Raw genomic sequence first — 21,286 nt, 5'->3', positions numbered from 1 at the left:
ACCTTTGCGGTGCAGAATTCGTAAGACAATAAGCTCCTTTAGTGAATGCATTTCATAGCTACTCAGAAAATTATTGCAGGGCCCCTTTAAAGTTTATTTGCTGCAAAAAATTTTTAAATCCATCAAGAACGAGTAAAGATTCTGGTTGAAGAAATGGCCACATAGGGTGGGTGTGGGGGCATAAGCACCCTCTATGTCTCTTAGGTCCCAACAGGTGCACTGGAGGCTGCACAGGGGTGATGGTAAAGGAACAAGAAGCTACGTCCAATGAGCTCACAAAACGCAATTGCTCTCTTCCGATTTGATTCCATTATGTGCTAGTGTTACTGCTGTGTAATTTTATTGAACTAGAGAGCACGTCTAGTTGTCCATTCTATTGTTCTCACTGACCATCGGTTATCTGCTCTAAGCATTATGCGACCTACCCATGCCCACTTTTTCTCTTATGGTCAAGCAGGACATCCATCTACTTTTGTTTGTACAACTTTAATTCACTGTTGTGTCCGAAGTCTTTAAAAATGAGGGAAATGCAATATTTGTATGATGCTTTCAGAATTACTTCTGTAACGACAGGCATCTCAAAGGACCCCTTACAGTGAAAGTTTTGTTTGCAACTTTTTTACAGTAATTTGTAGCTATGCATCAGGTAATCCCAAAATTCAATTGTAAATGCTCTAATGTGTTGTATGTTAAATAGTAGAATCGTTAATTCAGAATGATTTCGCATCATTTCGAAATGTTTGCTTAAAATATCATAAGAAACTAGTGCCCCACTGCAGGGGCATGCCTGTGACTGACATGTGCACTCAAGCTTTGGTGATGTTAAACGTGCCATTTTCAAATCGGGTGACCCATGGGCAGTCAAGAATAAAACTATGGGAGTGCTTTGAGTGTGTCGCCCTCAGAAAAAAAGAAGGCGTTTCTGGCGCAAGCAGCCAAAACCACCTTGAGAGCAGCCCGACAGCAGAGCGATAGGGGTGACGAACAATAGTTCTTGCTGAGTGCCAGTCGGAGTATTGTGCGCAACTAACAAATTGTTTCTGACGTCGACAACACTGGCCTTGCTTGTAGAATGCACGCTGGGCCTCTGTCTAGATCAGACCAGACATGATGGCTATTGGTGCTGATAACTCAGATTAGCAGTCCACCTTACTATAAATCCTTATTGAGATATCTTATAGGCAATGCTTGTCGCTAATAATTAGCCAGCAGTGTCCCCCCCCCCCCCCCCGCCTGTGTGAAGGACTCTCAAACAATGCAAGAATCTCGAGTTTCCAAATTGTCAGGGGTCCTTTAAGATGGTGAAAGACATAATTTAGTATAGTAAATAAGGAAGTTAAATTCTTTTTTTAAATGGGAGATTTGAAGTCCTTCATTAGAGAACCCAATTTGGCCTTGAGATTTCAGAAAAGTGCTCTCTAGTAATAATTATGGAGCAATCAATTTCAACCAAATTCTATAGGGAAATTAAAATGTGCAAGAGCATAACTGACATATACTTCTGAGACATTCAGAATGAGCGAGCGCCATTAAATCAACCATCAAGCGACTTCATTGAGTAGGTGTGTAGACTGCACTTGCAATTATAGCACTGCATGGTGCACATACGTTAACGAATGCTGAACTACACCATTGCGATGATTGTCCTAAACAGTGACGTCATTATGGTTATCTGCACGTTGCGTTCATTGGTGCTTCGGTTTTGCTGTTGAATTTAGTTGAATTTTATCATACTATAATAACTACAACAGGCCACATTTTCTGTATCTCAAAGCTGAGATGGCATCTACTCATAAATAATGTTATTTCTACACATTTGGCATAAGTGCCCAATTCCAATAAGTAAGATTTAATTATTATACTTTTTAAATTACTGTACGAAATGACGTTTTTGACAATCTTACGATGCCTGCCGCTACTGATGAAGCAATTGTGAAGGTAGCAAGCAGATAGTGCATCTTCGAAATTTTTGAGAATTTGGGACACATTTCTTGAAACACACTATAATTTGCTACTTGCGAAAGTCAATGTATATGTCTCCTACTTTTTCAAAGGCTACTGGAACTGTTTTCTGTCTCTTTTTTTTTTCTGTGTGGATGTCTGTCAAGTTGCCATGACATAAGCTTTTTACCTTTTCCTAAGATAGTTATATGCATGAGTCCAGAGTAGTGTTGTATAGAGTTTACTATCTTCCTGTGCTAGCATAATCCAATTCCAGGCATGCTGTTCATTAGGAAATTACTTATTGGTTTTACTTATTGGTAAATTAGTTATTGGAATTTTAAATAATAACCAATGTGTCTACACAGTAGGACAGAGTAGGTACTTTTCTTTTTTTCATTAGAAAGAATGGCACTGTCTGGTATATTGATTATTAAGCAAAGCATATTAAGTTGAGTGCATTGTCATACATCATAAAAGGGTCATCTCAATTCCAACTAAATGGAGCATTAGTATTCAGTCTAGTGTGTGTCCAACATTTCTTTGATTTCATAGAGAAAATTTGGTGAGTGACGGTTCCACATTAACAGCATATATATACCCCATAAGATGGATGGGGGGATAGCCGCCATGGTATCTCAGTTGGTAGAGCATCGGGCACATTATTCGAAGGTCACAGGTTCGGTCCCTGCCCACAGCAAGTTATCTTTTCATCCACTTTTTTTTTCTTCACATAGTGACACATGTATATACGTAAAAGATGTTTTGTAGACGCAGGGTAGTGTGACTGTAGGTTTCGGGGAGAAAGACGAAGAAGGCATTCTTTGTACAGCTGTTTTTCGAACACGCTGTTTTGCTGTCACAAGTTACTTGTATCTTTTGTTCACCAATAAACGTTTGTCGTACAGCAGCAGAACGATATACATTACGATCACTTCTATTAACATTCCTTATTCTCTCTTTGGCATGATTTCCTGTTAGTTCTGGTTAGTATTATATCTAACAAAGAAAATGAGCCCTTATATATACACTTACTTCTTTCATTTATTGTCATTTGTGTATGTATTAAATTTTCTTGATAAGATTAATAAATGTTAGTGCATTTGCATCATGTTCTGCAATTTCAGGCGAGAGAAGAGTTTGTGCAGAAAACATTATCGAGTATAGCATTGAGCACCTCTGCAGATGAGGCTGTGAAGAACACTGACCTGGTTCTGGAGGCCATAGTTGAGAACATCGACATCAAAAAGAAGCTTTTTGCAGCACTTGACAAGGCAGCAGGACCGTAAGTGGTATTCTGACAACAATATCTTCAGCATCAGTTTTACTGGGGACCATAGGTCGGCAAACTCACTCATGAGTCGATTCACTCAGAGTCAGGGTGGATAAACTTTTCGTCACACTGAGTTAGAGTGAGGGCGGCTCAGGAAAATTTTAGTGAGCATTATTCCGAGTGAGTCCAAAGCGCAATATATAATTTTTTAGTGAGTCTGAGTGAGTTCCACTTTCTTTTGCTGACCTAATCTGGGGGCATAGGCACTTTGAAATCATCTCTAATTACCCATGTTTTGTGGAAGTGAATGTCATCTGAGGCAAGCAAGCTTTTTAATTTCTTTATACCACCTACTTTTCTACCATTTTCGATTGCGTTTCCCTTCCCTGTGTACCTGCTGTGACAATTAAGCAGACCATCTGTTATCTGCTCTATGCATTAAAGGGACAGTAAAGTCAAATAACTGTTTATGTCAGAGTGAAAGGTCACTGTATGACAACGTCTAAAACGTCAATATTATCAACAACAGTGCCCTACTACTTATCCAGAAATTAAGCTAAATGCATGAGAACACATGCGCTGAACTAAAGTAGCAAATTGGGCTAGTTTCAATACGCATCACTCATCTATTGCCGGCAGTGCGGCTGAGTTTAACAAAACCAGTGTGTTGAGGAGGCATAGAGACCAGCGCACGTGTAAAATTGCTAAAGTATATGAAAATGTAAAAGCAGGAGACAGGTGCGTGAGCCAACCTTCAATCGCTCTCACAGATACTGATATTGCGTATCTACAGCATGCTTGATGGGGAGTGTCATGGTTTCTTTATGTCTTCATTGTGGCATATATATGACGCGTTTCTTCCATTAAGCTTTCAGTTGTTAGAGAGCGCTTGTGTCCTGCACTTTCTCGTATTTTTTGCCCTTTTTGTGCGCTGATCGTGTTGAGAACACGTGCGCTACGATAGGACGTTTGCAAAATGATCCCGGTTATGTTAGAAGTATGGCCTACAATTAATCATTAGTAATCAAACTAGCTGCACTGAATAAAGAACCTTCCGTGCAGCAAGAGACGTAATAAAATATTGCTTGTTCATTTTTGTTTGATTCATGGAAAAAATAACCGCCGGACATCACATTGGGAAATGGCGCGAGTGGTTCAAAAATTCAATTTTTGCCTGCTTAAACTGGACTGGTGAGCTCAGTTGAACCAAGCACGCCTGCAATCATGAAGGCCATGGTTAAACATTGTTCAATGGCCATTGTTGCTGCTGTGGCTCCCGCTAGTTTCCCCTTGCTGCTACTAGTGTCAGCTGCCGCACAGTAAAGCCGGGCAATGTGCACGGAAACAGTGACGATAGACGTTTTGTTGAGGCAGGTAATTTGAAGTGCGCTAACCTGATGCGGACCATTAAAACGAGATTTTATTTCGGAATAAGCCCTTCCTTGGCACAAAAGTAATTATATGAGGTTTCTGGGTTGCTATTTCAACAGTCAACGTCGACTGAATAGTTGCCTTTAGTGTCCCTTAAAATACATAGCCAGTCCAACTTTGTTTTTCCCTCATGTAGAAAATCAGTTTATCAGCCACGCCTGTTTACTTTTTAATGGCACTACTGCCTTCGTAACTCTTGATGTTGTTAGGTGTTTTTTAGTTTGTTCTTTTATAATCCAGCAAAGCTATATGATACCGCGCCGCAATACCTTTCAGCTAAATGTAACTTGATTTATATCGCATGGTGGGGGCTTGCCAAGTGAATAGCTTCTTAAAAGGAACTTCAGTAAAACTTGCGTTGGGTCTAGTTGGTACATAGCACAAAAAGGAAGTTAACTTCTTTGGCGCAAACAATACGGAAAAAAGGAAAAAAGAAGGCGAGGAAAGAAACAGATTGACGCCAAATTGGCGTCAATCTGTTTCTTTCCTCGCCTTCTTTTTTCCTTTTTTCCGTATTGTTTGCGCCAAAGAAGTTAACTTCCTTTTTGTGGGAATAGCTTCTTAGTCACGACAAACACGACAACATGGGAAAAGTGGAAGACAGCCCCATACAGCTTGAACTTTGAGGACCTGCTAGCCCTCAATGAAACGGCCAGGGTGATAGCTTGAGTGAAGGGAAACCTAAAATAAGGATATGACTACGCTTCTCTTGATTACGCTTTCTTTTTATCTCTCATTAAAACATTTTCATCATCGTCAGTCTATCACTTGCTGCACAATCCTTAACTTTTTTTTAGATTTCTTTGTTAACCATCAAGTTTCTACACCATATGTTTAAACTGATAGGCTGTAGTGATTGTACGATATTCTTTCCACGGATCGCCGCAAGCTGCCTGTCATAATTCGGTAATGCTTGCCGTATGCGCGCCAGTCCATTTTGTCGCTTGCCTGCCTCTCGTGATTACAAAGTCAGTATGAAAAAGTAATGGTTAGCTAAGCCTAGAAAGTTGATTTAGATGGTATAAAAATTATGCCACCATTTGGTAGTCCTGCCAAATGTTCACTATATAGTCAGTTACAACCTAATAAGACCTGCAGAATGGTGGCAAACCTGCCATTTATCTCTGTAGTACAGTCATGCTAGTGATTTTTATTGTGACCATAAAAGTAGTTTCTTGCTGCTAATGAAAATGTGTGCATATTAATAACTACCAGTTTGTCATCCCTACTAAAAATGCTGTTTCCTAGAGAGGTCATATTAGAATCTTTGTGGAAGTTTGTCATGGAGTTCAAGTTTTTGATTGAAAACGAGTAATACCCCTGTCACACGGCCACCACCAAACTCCGTTGAACACCGTCAACGTAAATCTCCCCTAGGGGGTTTGACGGAGAAGGAGTTGTGGCAGTGTCACACGGCTATGACAAGGTTGTAACAGTTGCCGCGAGGGGGCTCAGCTGGTGCTGTTTGATTTTCGGGAAAGTATTCTAATTTCATCCCTATTGATTTTTTTGTGAATCCTCGTTACGCGGATTTTACAAAAAAGCACTATTAAGTAGGTATGTGACTAACAAACCATTAAAATAATTTCAAATAAAAACGCATTTGCTAAATGTAGCAATGCTGCTAGTGACGCTGGCTACATTGTGCTTTTAGTTGTTTTGTTGCCTGTGTACATGCCCGGTACGAAAGTTCTTATGCTTCCTTGCCTCGTGAGCGCACATTTTGTGTTCTTCAGCCATGAGTGACACAGCGGACGACGTGAAAAAGTGGTACGATATTGCGCTGGTAATGACGTTGATCGGCTGGCGCCGGCCGGCCCGACTCGCGTGGCATGGTGTGTGTAGGGCATCGGTGTTGAGAGTAAGTGAACTCTGGCGGGCGTAAATATATGTAAACAAACACGCGTTGTGAATGAGTTCTACAACAAAAGAACGTTTAATATTGCTAAAATGTATTATTCTTTCACTGCGGCCGCTTAGTGCTCGAAATTTTTCTCTGACCTCTACACTGCTGGAAACGAGAGTACCTCGTTTCGCTGCGAAGGGAGATCGTTGAACGTCTTTTGTGAAATGCTCCATTCCCCTTCCTTTGCGTAAGGGTGGCCGTGTGACACCGACCGCATCTTCATTGTCGTAAGGACGAGGGAGTTAAACGGTCTTCACAGGTGCCCGTGTGACAGGGGTATTATACCCACATGTATCTGTATGGGTCTCATCTGCCCACCTAACTCTCTGTCTCCCCCTAACGCGCTTGCCTTGTCTCGGAATCCAGTCAGTTTTCCTTGATGACCTGCAGTTATCTTGACTACGCGCTACATGCCCGGCCCATGTCCATTTCCTCTTATTGATTTCAACTAAGATATCCTCAACCCTGATTTGTTCCCTGATTCACTCTGCTCTCTTCTTGTCTCTTAAGGTTACACCTATCATTTTGCTTTTCATCGCTCTCTGCATTCTCAAGTTAAGCTGAGCCCTCTTTGTAAGCCTCCGGGTTTCTGCTTTGTAGATAAGTGCCGGCAATATGCAGCTGTTATATACCTTCCTTCCTGTTATATACCTTGAGCGATAGTGGCAATCTACCAGTCATGATTTGAGAGTGCTTGCCGAATGTGCTCCACCCCATTTTTATTCTTATAATTACTTCAATCTCGTAGTTTGGCTTCACGGTTATAGGTGGGCAGATGAGATTAGAGGGGTACTGACACAAAAACTGTGGCCTCGCATTTTTCTGCTGCAACGTGTTGCAGGGGCCTGTTAGTTATGGCACGACACTTCGTTTGCTGCAGCACGCGACAGATAAATAACTACAGGCCTCTCATTATCGATCAGTTTCGGTTTGAGAGAGCTATAAAAACTTGGTGCAACTGTCGCCACCTAGTGTGTGCAAATCTTGACCATGTTAACACACACAACTATGACGCACTTCCGCATGGTCCGCATCATGAATTGCTTTCAAATAGGAAATGATACTGCAGTGTCGCCAAACACAAATCTTTCTTGGCGTGCGCCTCGACTACGCACTCACAACCATCCGCCAAAAAGTATAGACTGCAAGAACAAACGTGGCAAAAAAAGAAAAAAAAACGGCGGCCATGGTGTCGTCATAACTTGTTTTGTTGACTGAAGTGTGGTGACGTGGGGGATGTAGGAGGTCACCTCAGGGTCCACTTCGATGGTGTCAATGGCGCGATGGAGTCGAGGGCTCACGCAAACTTCAAAATTCTTTTAAAATACTTTCCCAGCTATATTCGCTGTTGATACTTTGCAGATTATATACGAATGTTCTTGGGAATTGACCCCACAGGCTATCTCAGCTGCAAAATTTTGTGTCAGTGCCCCTTTAAGAAGTTTGCGGGTATAAAGTGGCAGCAGCAAGCACAGGGCCGAGTTGAATGGCGGAACATGGGAGAGAGAGGCCTTTGTCCTGCAGTGGATGTAGTCAGGCTGATGATGATGATCTGTATGGGTAAAGCACCTTCCTTAAATGCAATTGGATGAGACATCTATGCAAATTCTTCCTGGGTGGAACAGCGAAAGCTGTTTGAAAAGCTTACATTTATTTTCCGGTTGTAACCAACTATACAGACCTTACTTCTAGGAAGCATATTCTAAATACTGACAGCCAATCATGAAGTCATGTTCTGTTGTTACTGTAGATGTATGGTTTTGGGACGTTAAACCCAAAACTGCATTATTGTTATGGAGCTGTCGATGCCAAGTTCAAGGTTGATTCTTACTCCTACCTGTTTCCTCTGCAGTAGGTTGAATACTTTGAAGTTTGAAGTTTATTGAAATTGATTGGTTACAAATGGTGGTTACAATGGGGTTTACTACTGATACAGAGGGAGGTCCCAAAGTCAAGAGACTGTACAGGGGACCTCCCATAAGAGCTGAGTAAACAAAAGTACTTTAACGGAACAAAGATGTGTACACAAAGTAAACACTCAAAAAGAAGCAATTAACACTGAAACATCGTTGGATTATTTAAAAATTACAAAAGAAAGCAGAGATGATGAAATGATGAAATGACTATGCTGAATGCAGATAATTCTGAAGGTTGATTTTGAATGCGTGGAAATTGGAGATATTTTTAACATGGCATGGTAATGAGTTCCATAGTTGTGTGGCTGAAAAGTTAGTAGTGAACTTACCATAATTAGTTCTGGGTTTCGGTAATAAGAAGCTATTGCTGGATGCGAAACGTGTTGACAAAGAGTAAGGATACTGGCTTTTGATGATTATAGGGAACGGGAGCTTTCCGCTGATGGATTTGTGGATTAGTATTGCGAGGGAATATTTATGTAGTTTTCCCACCGACAGAATACCGTTAGAGGTGAGCAAAGGCAATGCTTCTGATGTGTAGGTGCTATGTGTCATGATGCGAATAGCCTGATTTTGAGTGTGTTGCAATGGAGATAAATGGACTGGATACGTGTTTCCCCATGATGATATGCAATAATTAATATACGTATGAATGAAAGCGTAATAAAGGGATATTAGTGTGTTCATATGGAAAAAATTGCGAACTTTAATTAATATCCTAATGCCATAAGCTGTCTTCTTTGTTAACGATGAAACATGCTCATCAAATTTTAGGTGCTTATCTAATGTGACTCCGAGAAACATGACACTGTCAGTAGGATAAAGTGTGTTTGAAGCGAAAGTTAAAGATGGTGAACCTGAATAAATCCTATGCTTAGAAGAAAAGATGACGAACTGAGATTTTGTAGCATTTATCTGTAGTTTATTTTGCCGGCACCAGGTAACTATGCTGTCCGCGTCGTGGTTAAGCTTGTAGATTAATGAATCAAGGTGGTTATCTGAGCAGAAAATAGTAGTGTCGTCAGCGTAAAGAATACAGTCAGATGATTTTAGGCATTTTGAAAGATCATTGATGTATATTAAAAATAAGAGAGGTCCTAATATTGATCCCTGCGGTACCCCAATGTTACTTGTTTTAGGGTGTGAGTAAGTGTTAGATATAGACACAATATATTCTCTATCTTTCAAGTAGTTACGTAGTAATTTCAGTGGCGGGCCTGCTATTCCAATAGACTCTAATTTAGCAAATAGTATATTGTGAACAAGTGAATCGAATGCTTTAGACAAATCAATAAAGAGCGCCCCCGTCAAATTACCTGCATCAATTGCCTGCCGGATTTTATCTGTCAAGTAAATTAATGCTAAATCAGTTGAGTATCCCTCCCTAAATCCAAATTGATTTGTTGATAAGACATGAAATTTTGAAAAATAGGAAGACAAGCATGTTACTATTAGTTTTTCAACAACTTTGCTAAAGAATGAGAGTATAGCTATAGGTCGATAATTAGATGTGAGACGCTTATCTCCCTTCTTGAAAACAGGAATTATTTTGGCTTTCTTCAAGGAGCTTGGAAAAATTCCCGTGGTAAAAATAAGGTTTACTATGTGACAAAATGTTTCAGATATTAAACTTGCTATATATTAAGATATTAAGTATATTTTGGAATGGTTGTGTTTTCTTGCCCGATCCCTTTTTTATAATAATTCTTTGCTTTTCTTTTGGAAATATAAAGAATCTCTGGAGTCTTGGACAGATATTTGCCTAAGTGTTAATGTATGCTTCCTGAAATTATCAATGATGCAGTGACTCTGTTATTACTAACTTCTTTTCTGAATAAAATTTCTATTCATTAGCTATAAAAGGCCATGTAAGAAGTTAATTGCACTCCACAGAATAATCAGATACGTGATTGATTTCATATGGGTGTGGTATTAATGTGTTTGAAATATCTTTCATGAAGTACCACTCATCACAAAATAAACCATACAGTAGGGTCATTCCACACCTAACGTCCCAGTCATGTTACCAATCATCTCAAATGTATTCGGAAAAAATTGTGCCCGATTACTGCATTGAATATAGTGAACTGCTAGAATATTTGAGAGAGAAAAAATTTTTGCTCACGTGGCTGCCTTTTTAACTTTTGGGAATGTTGTTTGGGTGTTGTTTGTGGAAAAATTTATTTTAAAAGTACCGCTCCTTCTTTCCTTAGCAAATTTGCTCTACATGTTAAGTAAAGGTGCTTGTGTAAGGTGTTTGGAGCTCCATAATATTAGTGCAATTTTACTGGCATATATGTCTCTAAGAATTTAGCCAAAATGTGTTATGTTTGTATTTTTTTCTATTGCGATACTGCACTTTGTATGAATATCTGAGTAGCAGATACTTTTTTTACAGAAGGCATGTAATTAGAAAAAAATATTCTTAGTCCTCTCAAGCTGCTAAACTTCATGAGGAAAAAATCACAAATTTAGCAAAATCATCATTTTTGTTCATATTGAGATGCAATTTGCACCATTGCAAATTAAAAATCACCTACCTGAATCGAAAGTAAATAGTTCTTTTTATATAGCAAATCTTATCATTACATTTTTTATTTTAAGGAAGAAATTAATTTTTGAACTTTCTCATTGGCATCTATCTTCCCATTTGGTCATACAATAGCTGCCACCTTCAAATTCCCCATTGCAGTAAATGGGAAAGTTCAAAAATTATTTTCTTTAAAACTAAAAATGTAATAATAAAATTTTTCATAAAAAGAACTGTTCATTCGCTTTCGATTTAAGTTTAAAAGTAATATCTTGTAGGACCACCACATGGTGCTAATTGCATCTCAATATGGACAAAAATGACGATTTCGTAAAACTTGTGAATTTTTCTCGTAAAGTTTAGCAGCTCGAGAGGTCTAAAAATATTTTTCTTCAAAATATACCTTCTTTGAAATAAGTATTTACTACTCAGATATTCATACAGAGGGCAGTATTGCAATAGAAAAAATGCAAACATGACACATTTTGGCTCAATTTATGGAGGCGTATGTGCCAGAAAAATTGCACTACTATTACTGAGCTTCAATCACCTTACACAAGAACCTTTATTTAGCATGTCGACCAACTTGGGTGCAGAAAGAAGGAGTGGTACTTTTAAAATAAATTTTCCCATAAACAACACCCAAACGACATTCCGGGAAGTTCAGAAGGCAGCCACATGACCAATTTTTTTTTTCTCTAGTAAGTATTATATCGTTTTACTGCTTTTAATGCAGTAAATCAGCACGATTTTTTTCAAATACATTTGAGATGTTCATCAAAACGGCTGGGACGTTTGGCATGGATTGACCCTGTACCTATATCAATCTTTGCCGAATAAGCTCATACAATTTGAACGGTATGTGCCACTCTTCTAGGTGCATTTTTCTAGCTAAACAAAAACATTTATATTCTGTAAAATGGATTTTAAATGTCTGTATATTGTTTACGAGTAATTTTTTCACTGAATGCTATATAATTTTTTTCATCCTCCTGGGACATTATCAAAATATTACTGGTGTTATTGTCTGTCTCGACAAAATTGGAATACTGATGATAAGGTGACAAAACACTTTTGTTTCTACTTTCTTGCCCCCCTTAAGGTCTACCATATTTGCAAGCAACACCTCATCACTTCCTATCGCAGAAATTGCTAGCAGCACATCAAGAAAAGATCGTTTTGGTGGCCTTCATTTCTTCAATCCTGTGCCAGTGATGAAACTTCTAGAGGTTGGTTGCATGTTTCTGCATATTGTATGCTGTTACGCTTTCCCATCTTACGTGTAGCTTTTATTGCAGTTATCAGCAGTGTAAAACAAACATTACGTCGCAGGACAGTCCTTTGATACTTTTTACACGTCATGAAAGGTCAAGACAGGTTTGTTCAGGGACAGAAGGCGCTACTAGAGCTGCCACTGCGCACAAAGAAATTTCAACTACAGCTACTGTCAGATTGATATGTGGGGTTTAACGTCCCAAAACCACCATATAATTATGACAGACGCCATAGTGGAGGGCTCCAGAAATTTCGACCACCTGGGGTTCTTTAACATGCACCCAAATCTGAGCACACGGGCCTTGAGCATTTCCGCCTCCATCGGAAATGCAGCCACCGCAGCCGGGATTTGATCCCGCGACCTGCGGGTCAGCAGTGGAGTCCCTTAGCCACTAGACCACCGCGGCGGGGTCGCTGCTGTCAGTGGCTTGCTTTAACATTTTCTTAGGTTTTCGTAGTAAAGGCTTAGTCTGATGGCACCGTGGTCATATTTTAGCTGCATTTCATTCTCTTGTCTCTGCCTCACTTAGGAGTAACATATGCGTACATGAGCGCAAATCTCTCCTTGGCCGCATGGCTTTTTAGAAGCAGCATTTCTCTCTTTTTCTCAGTCACACAAGTCTTGCGACAGCGAGATTGGTAAGCACTCCTGTGCTGCACATTGATCCAGTCAGAGATGCTTGGGCAATCTTTGATTTGGTTCATTCTGTTTACATCAAGGCTGCACTCACTGTGCCTAAACTTCACGTCATCTGACCACTATGTATGTGCACTAACGCTAATAGTTGAGCAAGTTTTCAACCAGAATATACATGGTGAGTACCATTTCAGGCTGGCTTCACACATTTTCTCAGTTAGAAAGAGAGAGGCAATTTATTTACAGAAAGGCAGAGAGGTCGGCCTGAGTGATAGCTCGCTCTAGCCTGCTACTCTACACTGGGGGAGGGGAAAGGGGAGAAGAAAGACTAATGGATGACGATGGTGAGATAGGGAGGTGAGTATGTAGAATTCTTTCTAGCCGAGACAAATTTTATAGCCGCACATATAGTCCAGTTACTTCCAAAAAGGTTATAACCGCTCTTATGACCACACTTGCACTGTTGGGGTCTGGCCAAGGGCACAACACGGTCTCATCAGTTAATGACCTACTGCGATATTGCTCAGTAGAAGAAATGAGCATTTGTTGTTCATGTGTGTATGCTGGGCAGACAGAAAATATGTGCTCAAGTGTTTCTGGCACATCACAGTGTTCACAATTAGTACCGGTGTCACTGCGACCGATGATATGTGCGTAACGTCTGGTGTACGCCACACCAAGACGAGTGTGGTGAATCATACTTGTGAGTTGCCGTTTCAGTTTAGGGGGCATGCGGAACCTCATTTCCGAGTCCCATTTGTGAAGTTGCCGGTGTCGCCGTTCCGGTTTGGTCCAGTGCTGAAGTGTGTATCTGCGCATCACGTAGCAAAGCAGGGCGTTCGTGTCAGCTCGTGAAAACGCAATGCGTACTTCAGAGGCACTGCTTAAGGCATTTTTAGCTTCAGCGTCTGCCTCTTCGTTTCCTATCACACCGCAATGCGCGGGAATCCACAGAAAAGTGATAAGATGGCCATTTGTTGAAGCAACTTGAATAAGTTCTGTGATTTCTACTGCCAAGCTGTAATACGGACCTTGCTTCATGATGCAATTAATGGTTTGCAAAGCGGGTTTGGCAACACAGGAAATCGTCCAGGCTTGAGGTCGCTCTCCGGACATAAATCTTATTGCCTCCCGGATAGCGACAAGCTCTGCGGCTGTTGATCTGGTTTTATGGGCCACTTTGAATCGTCAAGCGATATCCATGTCTGGGATGACAAAGGCTGCGGTGGAGGTGTTTAGTGTGGTGGACCTGTCGGTGTACACGTACATTGTATAAATGTGATATAAGGTCAGTTGTCTGAGGCCAACAGAAGAAACGAGTGACTTCTTCGTGATTCCAGGTATCGTAAGACAAACAGGTGGTTTAGGCAGGACCCATGGAGGCAGTGCAGGAACATTCGGCGGGGAAAACCTTGATGGTAGAATATTCTCATGCTGCAATATTACTCTTGAGAAACTGCACTCTTGGTGATTGGCGGGTAGTACTGACAGTGGGTGCAGTCTGTGTCGGCTCAGCAATCGAAGGTGAACTCTTAAGTGGTTTGCAGAGCATGTATACACTGATGGGACAAGCCCGAGCCTCTGGAATTGTCCCATTTGTTGGAGTACAGCGCGGCAGACCCAAGCATCTTCTCAAGCATTGAGCTTGAACACTCTCTAGCGTCTTCACACAACTAGGTCTCATATTGGAGAGTTCCGGCGTGCTGTATTGAATGTATCGAAATAGCGATGATTCTGATGGGCCCCATCTTGCTCTTGCCACGTGGTGAAGAACGAGAGCAAAGCTCTTCAATTTAGATTTAAGTACTGCGATATGTCTCGTCCAGGATAAATCTCTGTGTATGACAACCCCAAGAAACTTGTGGTGCGTTACAGCAGGTATCGCTGTCTTATTAATAAATATCGGGTATTGTGACATACCGTATTTACTTGATTCTACCGCGCCCTCGATTGTAACGCGCACCCGATTTCCACCACGAAAAAAAAAAAAAAAGTAAGACATCGATTGAAACGCGCACCCATTTTTCTCGCTGGCCCGCACGATCACACCACTCGAAAAAACTACTCCTTTCGGGAGCGTCTTCAATTTAAATATGAAGTACGGGCAAAGCTTGTGCCCATCTGACGTGTAACAGAGCATTGCCGTCACTGTAGTTTTACCGTGGACCGATGTCAGCACGCGAACTTGCTTCGCCCCCTTCTTCTCGACGGTTGTGGTGCCAGGCATGTCGAAGTAAAGAGGCGTCTGATCGGCATTCCCGATTTGCCCAAGCAGGTAGCCGTTGTTGCGCCGCAAGTTTAGAATGAACCTCTGAAAACTGTGTAGCTTTTCATCGTACTCCACTGTAAAGCTTTTCGCATATGCATGAATCCTTCGGAGGGAAAAGCCTTTCCTCTTCATAAAGTTAGCCCGCACTTGGAGCAGTTCTGTCGTCACGGGCCGCTGTGCCGCTCGCTGCTCAAGCACATACTCGCCGAACAGCTCTTTAATTTGCAGAAACCGACCCTGCTGTCGTCCACAGAAGCCTTTGCATGAAGCTTTGCTGTCGACAATCTTCTGCTTTTGTTTCCGCCGGTCCCGCACGCACGTTTCGGGAACTCTGAACGACCGCGATGCGGCCCGATTTCCGTCCGTTTCTACACACGCGATGACTTTTCTTTTAAAAGCGGCATCGTGGTGCGCTCGAGTTTTTGGAGTCGGCCCTTCCACGCCGTCGATGCTAATGCGCTACTAGATGACGAACTGCTCAGCACACGTACAAAGTGCCACACATGGGAAACACATAGGCAGAAATGGCCGACGCGCCATGCCGACGCACGTAGGGGGCGGCCATTTTGGATTTGCCGATGGCAATAGATTGACCGTAATTTTTTTTGTTCGTCTCGATCCTAACGCGCATGCGATTTATGAACTGGCTTAACTGGAAAAAAGGTGCGCGTTAGATTCGAGTAATTACGTTATGCTTGCGTGTGAACACAAGCACTGCGCATTTGTCGATTGAAAAAGTGAGCCCCTGACGTCTTAGATATTTGTATGTGATCGTCACTGCACGCTGTAGTTAAGCTCGCAATTGCAAAAGAGTAATTCCGCATGCCCATATGCATATGTCGTCAGCGTACGCACTGATCTTCACCGTGCTGGAAAGTTCTGCTGCTAGGTTGATCATTGTGACATTGAATAGAATCGGGCTGAGAACTCCTCCTTCGAGAACACCACGATGAACCTTATATCGATTGGTGTCTCCGTTATTTGTCGTCATGTAAATGGTGCGGTCACTAAGGTAGCTAAAAATTCAAGCATACAGTCGTCCACCGATGTCGAAATCTTTAAGTGCGTCAAGGATCGGATAATGCAGCACATTATTGTAGGCACCCTTAATGTCTAAGAAGACCGCCGCGACTAGTCTGCGTCGACTTTCCTCTTCAACGCTGGTGATCAAGTCGGCCACACCGTCAATGGCAGATCGGCCTCTTCTGAAGCCGTTCATAAATGCAGGAAAGGAGTTCTTGCTTTCTAGAAGCCACTCTTATCTTGACAGTACCATTCTTTCCATTACTTTCCTGACGCAGCTGGCTAAGGCGATTGGTCTGTAGGAGGAAAGTGCATAGGGACACTTCTCCGGCTTAAGCAACGCAATAATGCGACTGCATTTTCAATTAGCTGGGACTTTTCCCGACTCCCATGAGGTGTTATAATGAGATAACAGGAAATGTCGTGCTTCTGTACCAAGATGGTGGAGTGCAGTATACGTGATTCCATCAGGTCCTGGTGCCGATGAGCGTCCAGAGGCAGAAATCGCAGCTTCAAGCTCATGCATTGTCAAATGCACATCAAGGCGCTCGTCAGACGATGGAGGCGCAATGGTAGTAAGAGGCTCATTAGTGGCAAGATCATCAGTGGTGTCCACGATGAGGCTACAGTAGTCGCTGGCTATCTCAACTTCTGTCCACCCTTGATGTAAAGCAACAGCTTGAAATGGTTGACGTTGTTGGGGAGTTCCCTGCAAACTTGGGGAGTTCCCTGCAAACCACCCGCCAGATCTTAGATAGAGGTTGCCTAGGGTCCAGAGATCCACAGAATTTTATTCAACGCTGCCTGTCAATCTTGTCAAGATGCTGAAGAGCTCAACGACAGGCGGAAAGGTCTGAAGGCGACTTCGTTCGTCTGTGTCGGTGTTCTGCACGGCGACGGATTGCACGAAGGGCCTTTATTGGGAGTCAACTGCTGATATCTGCATCGGTAGGTTAACCTGTTTGGTTGTGTCATGCAGTGAAGAAGCAATGATGTCCTCTACCTCAGATGGATCAGTCGTGTACTCACAGCCGGACTTGACAGATGCCTTGAACAGTGTTCAGTCGGTTTTACAGATGTAGCGTGTGTGTGTGTGCGGCGAAACCACCTGAACTGAACATAAGTTGGAAGGTGGTCACTGCCGCGAGTGTCCAAATCTGTGCACCAACATGCGGAAGACAGAAGGCTTCTGGAAACGAAACAGAGGTCGAGGCAGCTGCTGTAGGACGTGCCACAAATAAATGTGAATGATCCATCGTTGAGCACACTTAGTCCATAGTTGCATATAAAATTGGCCAAATACCTTCCGCGATAATTCATTGTAGTGCTATCCCAGAGAGGATGATGTGCATTAAAATCGCCAATCACAATGTGTGGCTTTTGTGTTGCTTGAAGAATGGTCCCCAGGTGGAAGCAGTCTATCTGTGCGCTTGGGGTGTGTGTATCCTCCTATTACTGAAAATGTCCGCTTTTTATGTGTTATAGTCAGGCTCACGTAATCATTGCTGGTATGCGACGTGACATCATGCCTCAAGAACGCCAAATCACTGCGTATAAAAACGAGAACTTTGCTCGTATGTTGATCACTGTGGGACCAAATCTGGCTATATCCAGATATACGAAAAGTTGAAACCATATTCGGTTCACATAATGATAACATGTGGGAATTGAGGCTAGCCCGCTGCCTTTGCGCGGGCTTTGCCGCCTTTTCTGCCGTTCTCATGTCCCGAAATGTCTGCCCTCCTTTGCTGTCTGCCGTGGTGGGAGAGCGGAGTGACGTTTAACTCCCTCACCCGGAAGCGGATGTTGACTGTGGCGCCGCGCGCGGGAGCCTCCCGAGAGGTTTTCGCGCGCTGTGTGTATCCTCCTATTACTGAAAATGTCCGCTTTTTATGTGTTATAGTCAGGCTCACGTAATCATTGCTGGTATGCGACGTGACATCATGCCTCAAGAACGCCAAATCACTGCGTATAAAAACGAGAACTTTGCTCGTATGTTGATCACTGTGGGACCAAATCTGGCTATATCCAGATATACGAAAAGTTGAAACCATATTCGGTTCACATAATGATAACATGTGGGAATTGAGGCTAGCCCGCTGCCTTTGCGCGGGCTTTGCCGCCTTTTCTGCCGTTCTCATGTCCCGAAATGTCTGCCCTCCTTTGCTGTCTGCCGTGGTGGGAGAGCGGAGTGACGTTTAACTCCCTCACCCGGAAGCGGATGTTGACTGTGGCGCCGCGCGCGGGAGCCTCCCGAGAGGTTTTCGCGCGCTGCGTCGGGAGCGGTGAGATACTCTCCGGGACAGCAAGCAGTGAGCCGCGCTATCTTTTCCGTCCGTCGACTCCCGTCAGTCGGGGGCTCGTCGGACTTCGCTGACGGCGCCTCGCGCCCAAGGCGAACGCTCACCTTTTGTTGCCCCGCTGCGTACGCACGGCTGAAGGGCGGTACGGTGTCCTAGTGCGTGGCCTCGCTACGCCGACCCGTCTCCCTTCGAAGCCAACGCGAGCGCCCTTGCCCTCGCTCGAGCAACCGGGCCTTTGTTCCGGTGTCTCCGTGGATCACCTTTACCGCGGAGACGTGCTCGTGGCACCCTGTGTAGTACTTTGTGCCCGTGGCGTGGATAAGCCTACTTGCTTTCCCGCCGCGCTTTTTTGCAACGGGCTGTACTGCGTTTGGTGTTGCCACAATAAAGTGTTGCGACTTGAGCAGTATCGTGTTTCCCGCCACGGCGACGGTTAACGCGTGCCCTGCGGCTCGCTAAGACCGGACCCACGTTGGTGGCCGTACTCCTTCGGGATACGTGTACACCACAAACAGAAAATTGATATTTAAAAACCCATTGTCTGAAGTGCGACAGACTGCTACGTAGACCACGAGCATTCCATTGCATAACAAGCGACTGGCACATGCGTTCTTCGAATATCAATGCCGCATTCACTTATTGAATAACCACTAGAAGAGGGTCCAAAACCTCAAGTAGCTGCACAGCCGCCTTAGCAGCGGGAGTGTTTAGGCTGCTGAGGATCTTACGCATTAAACCCATCAAATATTGAAGCATAGCCTTGACATCTGCATTGTCCATCTTCTTGTTTTCTTCATTGGAGGTAGGGGCACTATGTGATGATGGCACTATGGCGGCTCTTGACTGTAGTGAAAGGCCACCGAGTCTCCGACGTGGTAAGAGCCAATGGCTAGTTGCCTTGTACTTGTGTGGACTGTATTGGCACTTGAGCATCTGTATCCTCCTTTCTGGCCGACAAAAGCAGGCGAGGAAATGGTGAGGGCACAGTTTTGTGTGTCAAATTGGATAAGCTATGAGCACTGCTGCGTCTTTTGCGTTGGTGTCTCGAACGATGTTTACGGCACCGTACAGCCCTTGCAGCTTCTCTGTCAGTGGAGTGGTCTTGAACCATCTTCTTCAGGATACTCATTTCATTCGTCATTTTGGGACGTTCCTTTGATGTTGCGTCGTGGGCGCCTGAGCAGTTGGGCATTTGGCCGCAGCATTGCAGTTATCGCCATCATGAAGGCCACCACAATGCTTGCAGGTTACTGCACCCTTGCAAACTGCACTAACATGCCCGAATTTCATGCATTTATGACATTGCAGAAGTTTTGGTACATAAGGGCGTACCGAGTGCCTCACGTACCCAACTTTTACATGTGTGGGTAACGTCTTCGACTAAAACACTACTTTAACACATCGCGTCCTTCCAAAGCGGTGGAAACCAGGCACGGGAGCCGACGATAACAGCAGTTTCTCGAGACTTGAGCCTGTTATCCCCTCACCCACATATAACTGCTGTTGTCGCTTCCTCGTCGTATGCGGAGAATGCACGAACCGGGATGTTTCCTAATTGAACAATCGCTTTCAGCGTGTCCAGTAAGGCCTTCGTAGTGACCTCTACGGACAGGATGTTCGTAGTGACCTCCACGGACAGGAGTGATGCGTATTTCTACAACTTTCCCTGGGGCGATGAGCTCGAAGTACTCCGACAGGCTCTGCCTGTTCAGAGAGTTCAAGGTGCCCGTCTTCGATGTTGGCACATACGAAATGGTGTACGACCACATGCTACTCGCCTTTGTCTGTGCTTGCCGGCCAGTCGGCGATGTCCGGCTGATTTTCCTCTTCTGGCGTCGGCTTGGTACGACCACGTAATCGCTGTCCGAAGCCTTATCTTTAACGGAGGAGTCATCAGAATTTTCAACGTGGACCACGCTTGGGCCGGGGTGAGAACTTGCGTCAGACGCACTATGATGTGGTCGGCACGGTCCTGGTTGCTGGATGGTGTTTTGGTACCCCCATTTTAAGGGAGAACGTCCCTGCGAGGTGTGTCGATTATTGAAAAATGTTGGCAAAAGAATTAGAAAACTCACAGAGCTCGAAGCGGAGGCTGTTGTCTGTGACCACATCTTCTTCCTCCTTCTCAGTTAAATCTCTCATCTTTTCTCATTTTTCTCATCCTTCTAAGTTAAATCTCTCATCATTTGAGCCCTTGCGATTTCTCAGTTAAATTGCATGGGCTCAAATGATGAGAGAATGCTCTTTTGTGATAATCTGTGTATTCACAATGGGAAAGATAACTTACCTTCAAATGCTAGTATGCATGCTGCCTAAACATATGTGACACATTTTACTTTGTTTCTTTTTATGCCACGTTATTAGTGTCATATCTAAACTCAAGAGTAGCAACAACAGGGTTAAATGATGCGACAGAGAGCAACTGTAGAGCCCTTACAATACAATGCTCTTGCAACATAGTTTCGACACTCTATCTGGAAGTATTTGAGGAATTGGGAAATTTTTTCTGCTCCCCGCACCACGCGTGGAGCGCAGAATTTCTACCATGTTATAACAGAAAAGCAACCATGTGCAAGTGCCTAGTTTCATTATGTGGATCTACTCTAAACTGGAACTAATAAGTCTTATCAGAATACCCAGGAACTTGCTGAAGGATTCAAAGCTGCCTTTTTCATTTTCCTGTGCTGCCCCCTGCCGTGTTGGTAAGGGCCAGAACAAAACTCCTGTAGATGAAGACGTGTTTTCCAAATTATATAACCAGGGAAAGTGCCCATTCGTTGTG

The 21,286-nt window shown here is 43.3% G+C and overlaps 1 protein-coding gene across 1 annotated transcript in view; it reads left to right on the top strand.

The window, feature by feature from the left end:
- Positions 1-21,286, top strand: part of LOC119161536 (hydroxyacyl-coenzyme A dehydrogenase, mitochondrial) — a 46,692-nt gene that overhangs the window by 2,005 nt on the left and 23,401 nt on the right. Inside the window, exons 3-4 of the mRNA XM_037414078.2 lie at positions 3,069-3,226; positions 12,100-12,226. Coding sequence (XP_037269975.1) covers positions 3,069-3,226; positions 12,100-12,226 — 285 coding nt within the window. The remainder of the gene's footprint in view (positions 1-3,068; positions 3,227-12,099; positions 12,227-21,286) is intronic.

The sequence above is a fragment of the Rhipicephalus microplus genome, chromosome X (genome assembly GCF_043290135.1).
Source record: "Rhipicephalus microplus isolate Deutch F79 chromosome X, USDA_Rmic, whole genome shotgun sequence".
Lineage (NCBI taxonomy): Eukaryota > Metazoa > Arthropoda > Arachnida > Ixodida > Ixodidae > Rhipicephalus > Rhipicephalus microplus.
Note: the sequence above shows the minus strand (reverse complement) of the source record. Positions and strands in the feature narration are given on the sequence as shown.